The 9,458-nt window shown below is 26.2% G+C and overlaps 1 protein-coding gene across 1 annotated transcript; it reads right to left on the bottom strand.

The window, feature by feature from the left end:
- Positions 1 to 1,406: 1,406 nt before the first annotated feature.
- LOC119670474 (ADP-ribosylation factor 1) lies at positions 1,407 to 7,332 on the bottom strand. The gene is made up of 4 exons (XM_038080746.1): positions 7,033 to 7,332; positions 6,838 to 6,947; positions 6,473 to 6,598; positions 1,407 to 2,614 (listed from the first exon to the last, which is right to left on the bottom strand). The coding sequence occupies exons 1-4, from the start codon at positions 7,178 to 7,180 to the stop codon at positions 2,450 to 2,452; spliced, it is 549 nt and encodes a 182-aa protein (XP_037936674.1). The 5' UTR covers positions 7,181 to 7,332; the 3' UTR covers positions 1,407 to 2,449.
- Positions 7,333 to 9,458: the final 2,126 nt, after the last annotated feature.

The following is a 9,458-nucleotide window of genomic DNA, read 5'->3' on the forward strand; positions in this document are numbered from 1 at the left end:
TAAAACTGATGTAGAGATAAGATAGATGCACTATTATTGAATACGAGGAGTGGTCACCACGGAATTGACATTTATTGGCACTAAATATATACCTACTTTCAATAAGTATTTTTTAAAATGCTATGAAATTTTATCAGCAAATCACTAAAAGGTCTATATTAATAACTTTTATAATTGCCAATATATAGCTCCCTCAACTATCTATTTTTATAAAGTCCTGCTTATATAAGATAATTCGACTTTTCTAATAAAATGATTACTATTAAAAGAATCGTGTTGAAGTTTTTTATAAGAAAAAATATATGAGTCAATTTGGTTTTTAACCACTACGATTGATTGGGTCGGCCTACCATCATAACCATCACATGAATTTTTTTGACACACAAGAATCCTTTTAATTTTTTTTAAAAAAGTCCATTATTTTGTTGCTCAGGTGAGCTTTGCTATACAAAGCGATCTCTACAACCCAATCTACGCTCTAAAAAGCCATTCATCATGCCACTTCATCATGCAGTCTGAATAATGAGCGCAATATGAATTCTTCTACATGAATTTTTTATAAAACTAAAATATTACGTACAGTGCTTACTCGAAAACTTGATCTAATTTGGGTCAACAATTTTGTTTATGGTTTAAAGGATTGTTCACTTCTTAGAACTGTGAATGTGAATGAAAAAAATCATCACATAATTCACCGTTCTTGTAAGCTAGACTTCACGTCATTCAGCGGTCATGTAGTTAATTTTTACGTAATTCAGCGCTCATGTAAGCTAGTCTTCACGTAATCCAGTGTTCATGTAATTTGGTTTTTACGTAATTCAGCGTTCATGTCAGCTAGTCCGCACGGAATTCAGCGTTAATGTAAGCTAGAAAGCGTTCATGTAGTCAGTCTTTTCGTAATTCAGCGTTCATGTAAACTAGTCTTCACGTAATTTAGCATTCATGTAAGTCAGTCTTTTCGTAATTCAGCGTTCATGTAAACTAGTCTTCACGTAATTTAGCGTTCATGTTAGTCTGTCTCTACGTAATTCAGCGACTATGTAATCTAGGCTTCTTGTAATTCAGCTTCATGTAAGTCAGTTTTTACGTAATCCAAAGTTTATGTAGCTACACTACTCGTAATTCAGCGTTAATGTAAATCAGTTCTCAAGTAATTTAGCGCTCATGTCTCTACGTAATTCAGCGACTATGTAAGCTAGGCTTCTTGTAATTCAGCGTTCATGCAAGTCAGTTTTCACGTGATTCAGCGTTCATGTAAGTCAGTTTTTACGTGATTCAGCGTTCATCTAAGTCAGTTTTTTCAGCGTTTATGTTAGCCAGCTTTCAAGTATGCCAAGGAGCACTGTATATTATGTATTTATTGGACTGATATTGACATCTTAAGAAAGCAAATAATCTTACGTAAATTTTTCAATTTTTTACGCAATTTTTTATTAATTTTATGCAATTTTCTTTTTTTACATGATTTTTTTTAAATATATTACATCATCATATGCTATAAATTGCGGTGCCTTTTTGTTTTATATATTGAAATTAATATTAAATGAGTTTTTTACTTTTATATTTTACTTTATTTTATATAAGAGGAATTTCTTTTTATATATAAACTGCTTAAACACGTATGAAGTTAAATAATTCAAATTAAAACCATTAAATTAATTATAAGTTCTTTTTTGTTTTTAAATGTTTATGCACAAAAAGTACAATTACCCAGGCGAACAGCAAATTAAGATAAAATATATTGAATGAAATATAGCAAATAATGTAGTACGTTAAGTAAGACAACATCGAATATTTAATTAAATGTATTTTAAAGAAATTAACCTTCCTTACTAATTTAGCATTAAGATACATATACTTTACTATATATAATAATCCTATAATGTCCGCTTGATTATAGGCTATTTTTGTTTTTTCTTTTGTTGTTTAGAATATATTATTATATTTACTGTCTGTTATCAAAAATTTCGAATTTTTGTTTTATATTCTCTCGTTTGTTACATTATTTAGGTTTGTTGTTGTTGTTCTTGTTCTTATAAACGAAAAAGTAAAAATATATTTTTATGTAGAAATTACAAATATTAAAATAAAGAGATAAAATATATATATACTTAGAAAAACTTGGATCGATAATTATAGCATTTTTACCTTTTTTACTTTAACATACAATATATATTATATATAAGTTTAAAAATTTCCTTTTCTTGTATCAGCGGTATTATTATTTATGATTTTAATAAATTTATATTATAATTTATTTGAAATTTTGTTGTTGTTGTTTTTAGAGCGACGATTTTCATATGTTGTTTTTGTATTTTTTTTCTCTTAATTCTCTCAAAACCGAAATTGAATTTAAATGTACTTTTGTGTTTGTGGTTTATTTGTTGTTTCATTTTATTGAAAATTTCATTAAATTTACTTTATATTTAAAATCAAAAGTTCATTTTTCTTAACGGTTGGCGTTCTTAAGTTGATTGGATAACCAGTCCAGACCTTCGTAGAGACCATCGCCGCTAGTTGCACACGTCGCTTGAATATACCAGTTGCGATTTCTTAGCGAATGTAGACCAAGTTTATCAGTAATTTCAGCCGCATTCATAGCATTTGGCAGATCCTAAAAAAATAATTAATTATTAATTCGTTAATAATAAATATGTATAAACAATTAAAAAATAGTTTATAATAAATTAATTGAGTGTGACATGATGAGCTAATCCTCAAAGTTATCAGTTTCAATTTTCCTCTGGTACTAATATAAATAATTCGAAACTATCTCACTAATGGCGTTTTTGATTAATAAATCTGGATTCATGACACATTTACACGCGATCTGTCAAATTCGCGCGTAGCCGCTATGTATAGATTCAGTCATATAGATACTATTTCTATTGTGATTTTTACGAGATTGGAATATTGTTAAGCTTGTTAGTGACTATATTCATTTAAACTAATTACAGAAAGAAAACATATTCTATATAACGTTTTAATGGACCTTTGGGTCTTTACTTTTTATAACTAAGTAAGTTTACAGTAGTAGTTTTAGTAGTTCTAGTTTCAGTATATCGTCTAATTCCCATGATGGAATAGTTTTTATCGCTTTAGTCTTACATATGGCGTTTTCGATTGGTAAATCTGGATTCAATCTAGATTTATTCTCTCGATCTGTCAAATTTTGTTGCCCAATCGAACATTTTTAGAGCAATTTTCTCATAAATACATATTTAGAATCAAATCACACTTTATTTATTAGTCATACAGTCAACAGCTGCTAGCTAATAATTCTACTCTTGCTACTCTGGCAAAATATCTAGAGTGACTTCGCTCAAAAATGTAAAAAGATTCAATCGAGAATGCAAATTGCGCTAAAAGTGAATTTCGATTGAAAAGGAGATTACGCCAGATTTACGAATAGAGAACGACATTAGAGAGAATATATTTGATGTGTGTATGTGTATTATTCACAAGTATTTTGTTGTTTGTTATTTAGAAAATGTGTTAAATCGGACATCCATTAAACCGAAAATTCTCCGTAGGTCGTTTCGAACTTATGATATGATTATTGTTGCAAGATGCTTCTAAGGATCTTGAATATTCTTTACTCTATACAACATAATAAAATTACTTCAATTTGAACATAAATCCGAAATTGGGGTTAATCAGCATAATTAAAACATTTGGGTTGCGTAAGTCATTAAAAATGAAGGAAAAATTTCAGATACATATTATATACATATATATATATATATATATATTTAAACAACATAAACTGAATAAAAACTAAACGATAATCCATATTACTCATTCAATTAAGATTAGTATAGTCTTTGATTAATAGACGATCAAAACTAATAAAATGTTAATGAAAGTTGTATTTTCTTTTTTAATATTCTATGCTACCTCAAAGTTAATATAAGACTTCTATTATGAACACCAAATTACAACAAATCCTCAAATAGCTAGTGAAAATGATTATATAACATGGTTTTACGTTCCTTGATTTTACTTTAGTAGAAGTCTAAATGGCCCAACAAAAATAGAGATGGTCATAACTAAGATGAGGAATGGACCACAAAATTCGTGGCAAGATATCTAGTTTTCAATTATATACTTTTAAAGAAAAGTTTAGCACAACAACAATACGTTTTACAATTTTTTTAAATTCTTTAGTTCAAAGTTTTAAAATAAATTTTCCTTTCTTATTTTCTTTCTTTATAAAATCCTTATTCACTATATATATTTTTGCTAAAATTATCTAAGGCCCGAAGTCAAGCCCTGTTTTGCTTACACATTTAACAACTATATTTTAAATTCTTTACTTTTAATAAAAGCAAATAATTATAAAATTAATAATGAATAATAATAAAAATAATAATTATAAAAATATATTAAATAATTATAAAAATAAATAATAATATCAAAAATAAATAATAATATCAAAACTAAATAATAACAAAAATAAAAAACTATTAAAACTAAATAAAAACAAAAATAAAAAAATATTAAAACTAAATAATAACAAAAATAAAAAAATATTAAAACTAAATAAAAACAAAAATAAAAAAATATTAAAAATAAATAATTACAAACAAAAAAAATAGTAAAACGATAATATTAAAAAAAATTAAATTAACAAAATAATATTGACAACAATAATAATATTGAAAATAATATAAAAAATAAACAACAATAATAAAAATAAACAACAATAGTTATAATAACAATAAACAATTATTATAAATAAATAATTATTTATTATAAAAAAAATAATTAAAAATAAAATAAAATAAACAAATGAAATACAGAATTTATAGATGAATCATCACACTAGTCACGTTGTTTGATTTCAGTCAAACTATATAATTACATGTGTACACGTGTTTATATATATATACAATATCATATATATTATTGTATATATATACATTTTTTTCTTGATATATTTTGTGGTGCATATAATCTGGATTTACTTTTCTTGATAAGATTTAACGATTATTGGTTAACGTACAATGTTTTTGTGTAGTTTAAGTTTTCTTCAATATCGTGACACTTAAACTGTTGATAAATAATCAATTAATTATTATATTTTTATTAAATAGTAAATGCCAAGTCCTATTTATATTTTTCTGATATTTGAATTGAATGTTACAACTGAGTTACGTGACTTTAGCAGTCAACAAAATATACTAACTAGGTCAAACCCCAAGAATCATTGTGATGCCACTACTAACACTGAACATTAACTGTAAGTTAATTATAAAATCATTTTGAGGCACAAATAAAACACAAAATGTTTTTAATACCAACATCAGATAGACTCTACTTTTCACAGCTCCAGAAGAACTCGACAAATTTCTAAAATATTTTAAGAGCGAATTTCTATTTTAACATTGTATCTACTGAATGGAAAGTGACAACTAAAACTTGTTGTTCTTGTTGTAATCCGCCGAAATCTGCAAGCAAGGATTACAGGAGGAAGACATGGGTTGAGATGTGGATGAATGTTTTTGGGGTAAGGATGTGTGAAGTCTTAGAATTGTTCTCTGATAGTATGTTTACTTTACTTCTAATATAGAAAGAATCATATTATTATTGATATTAAAATCAACAAATAGGCTCTTTGTTGTATGATTCTAACAGAAATACCCAATGGTATAGTTCCTTTTAGGTATAGTGAACTTCACATCGAGACATCGAAATTAACAAGTGGCACCAATCCAACTGTCTCTGGAACCCTATAGTTCCTAAAGAATCTCCTCCTCTTTTAGACTTGCTTTACCTAACCATATGCTAACCTATGTATACGAATTTGTAGTTCCTTTCATAATAGCTATTCAATAGATCTCCGCTACATACAATAACATTTAAACAGAATTGTCTACATATTGGATTTATTCATCGTTTCAGACCGTAAATTGATTTTATTTTTATTTTAAAATCATTTTTTTTTTTATTGTAATGAGTACCATCCTTTTTTACTTAAAAATTTTGCACAACCCTAACGTGGCGAAGAGACAAATTACGAATGTACTAAGTTATTTTTAAACGAAATTAAAAAGATTCTGTAAAGCACATGTACACTTTTTATCAGCACGTTTATAGCATCACTATATATGAGAAAAATATTTTATCGCCAAAAGTAAATAATAAGAATATCATAAATTTATCTTTAGATCTTCAACAATAAATTTACATTATATATTTTTTTCAACGTAGAATATTCTTATCTGAACAAAATTATTTATCTCAACGAGAACACGTAGATATGCTACCTATGACTGATATTATTTGATAAAAGCATTTTGCATAATGTACAGAAATAAAAAAACACTATCTCTTATATTGAAAATAAAAACAGTTATGATTAACCAAGTTTATAATTAAAAAATATGAAGAAACGCTAAAATTACATGCATGTATATGTGTATAAATATTTGTTTTATATAAAATTTTAATAAAAAAAGAATTTACTAACCTGTTTGTTAGCAAAAATGAGTAAAACAGCATCTCTGAGTTCATCTTCAGCTAACATACGCATCAATTCTTCCCTCGCTTCACCGATACGCTCTCTGTCATTGCTATCAACGACAAATATTAGACCCTGTTTTGAAAGTAAAATTATTATAATTTTTATTATAATTTTAACTATGTTAATAGATTCAATAAAATACAAAATAATATAAAATTTATAGTTTATTAAAATCAGCCCCGTCTTGAAACAATGAAAAACTTGTATAATCAAAGTAAATTCATTTAAAGTCGGTATCATCATTAAATTTTTTTAATACTCTTAAATATTCTTTTATAATTTTATATATTTTAATCGAAAATTATAATTACTTGTGTATTTTGGAAGTAATGTCTCCATAATGGACGAATTTTGTCTTGACCGCCCACATCCCACACTGTAAAGCTAATATTCTTGTATTCTACAGTCTCGACATTGAAACCTATAAACATTTATAAATAATACATTATTAAAATTAATTCATTAATATATATATATTTTTTAATGCTTGTAATAGATCAACTTACCAATGGTAGGTATCGTTGTAACAATTTCACCTAATTTGAGTTTGTACAAAATTGTGGTTTTACCAGCGGCATCTAAACCGACCATTAATATTCTCATTTCCTTTTTACCGAAGAGTCCCTTAAACAGATTTGCGAAAACGTTCCCCATTTTTTGTAGTTGTTGTTATTAAATATTCAGTTTTAAAAAACGGAAATTAGTCGAGTATCAGGAATTTAAATATATTTAGCTTTATTGGAATTATTATCAATCAATCCGAGTTTTTGCACAAATGATTGTACTCGGATGCTTATGGGAATCTGTAAAAGAAAAAATATATTAAAAATATTTAATTATAAAAACTTTGATTTATATATATAATTATATTCATATATAAATAATTCAATTAAAAAAATCATTTCTATTATCATTAAATATATTTATATAAATTGTAAAAGAACATGTAAATTGTTCTTACAATTTAGATGCAAGGATAGGATTAATGATAGGATTGGTTAAAATGATATATAACAAAGATTCACCAAAAAAATATAATTTGTATATTTTTAATACATGTTCCTTTAATTTTTTGTAGTTTAAATACACCACTCTATTATCGCCTCATAATTATTGACTTTAACGACCAAAAACTGATGACCTTTCCCTTAGGTCATAGGATTAGATAATCAAATAATCTATCTTTCATTTTATAATGTTCATAATAAAGGTTGGTATACTACAATAATTGTTTATATTTATTTTCTGTTAAACTTAAATATGTAGATAAAAGGTGTACAGATAACACGACCATGCAACCTATAAGAGGAAAAGTAAAATTTAATTTCAAATTGAGCTTCCGCAATATAAACAAAATGTTTACAAGAGATAACCCACAGAATTTTTTTGTAAAATTATTCTTACGTATATAATAAAATATTCTATAATAAATAATATATATATAATATATAATAAAAAATAAAATGTCGTAGTATATCTCTCGATTAAAATGTAGTATACCTTTCTTTGCAATATAAATGGTAGTGAGTAAGTTTGACTTAGTGTTAAGGGGTACTACTTCGACTGTTCTGATTAATAGAAGTTGGCATCATATTTAATGAGAGTATCGTAAGGTTAGAACCCAAAATTACTGACTGCATTTATAACTTTTATTCGATATACGTTGTATTTTTCAATAGAATGTACTGGCCCAAATAAAAGCAAAAGTGTTAGTTAGATGTCGCTCCACTCAAATAGGAAATCATATCTAAACTTATAGCATGAATATGTATCGGTGGAAGTTTTTGGAAGAGTTTATAGGCTCATTAAGGTCGTATATGTGTTAACACCACTCTGGTTGTAAGTCTTAATAGTTAAGTAACAACGTTTTAAAACTCTGAACTCTACGGACTATATCCACAACTTCGAAATTTTACGTAAACTACTATACGTACTATATAGATTTTTTGAAAGTAGTAGATATAAGATTCGAGTGTACTCGCATATGAATTTGTAGCGAACTCTTAAAATTTTTGAAAATCTTAAAGTGGTTTTTAAATTTTCAAGCAGCTCAAACAGCAAATCAACTTCACATATATAATTTTTATTTGATTTTATACATAAACGTTTATAATTCAACAAATCTCCTATTACAGTGGTTCATTCAAGTGGTCACAGATACTATTAAGTAAATAGTAATTGACCAAGCAAAAAAGACATATACGTATAACAACACGTGCTGGAATATTTACGAGTGGATCGCTTTATGTCATATTTAGCTAAAATTAATTGAGAATTTAATGTTGCTTTCTCATTAGAAATAAACCTATGATAACATTAATAAAATATAATATACTTGTCTATAAATAAATATTGTAATTTCAGTAAACACAATCTTAAGGCAGTTGCACAATTACTAATATAAATGGTTCTGGAATTAGATATGGGATTTAGAAGATGTATTATTTAATAAATTAGCTAGAAAGTTTCTTTGATTCAACATTTCTTATAATTTTGGATTGTGTATCTTATAATTAACTGGACCTATTGATTAATTTAATTATTTGCTCAACTCTAAGCTTATAAATATCGTTGCGTAAATTAAAGAATTGTATGAAATTATATAGTTTTGAATCCAATTGATGGAAACAGAATGAAAAATTTTTGTTTATATTTACTGGAACCAAAAAAGCAAACATAAGCCACAGAAACTAAGTGAAATTGAAAGAGACAATAAAATTTATATATAATACAGTAAGTAATCATAGTCTTTGATTGTAACGCATATAGGATTTCTGACAAATAAATGGTTCAAATATACTAATAAATTAACGTATATTATTCAACCTTATTGTTTTAAGAAGCTGCTAAGTTTACGTCTTATAGTCATTTGGCTGTATTGGCGGTCGGTCTAGTAACACCTATACAGTAAACAAGGAATCGAAAAGTAAGT

Source organism: Teleopsis dalmanni, chromosome 1 (assembly GCF_002237135.1).
Source record: "Teleopsis dalmanni isolate 2A chromosome 1, ASM223713v2, whole genome shotgun sequence".
Lineage (NCBI taxonomy): Eukaryota > Metazoa > Arthropoda > Insecta > Diptera > Diopsidae > Teleopsis > Teleopsis dalmanni.

Excerpts from the sequence above, each read along its gene's own strand:
- LOC119670474 (XM_038080746.1), bottom strand. The coding sequence starts at position 7,180 with ATGGGGAACGTTTTCGCAAATCTGTTTAAGGGACTCTTCGGTAAAAAG. Across the intron at positions 6,948-7,032 it reads TACAACGATACCTACCATTG|GTTTCAATGTCGAGACTGTA; the intron begins GTAAGTTGATCT and ends AAATGTTTATAG. Across the intron at positions 2,615-6,472 it reads TCATTTTTGCTAACAAACAG|GATCTGCCAAATGCTATGAA; the intron begins GTTAGTAAATTC and ends TTATTTTTTTAG.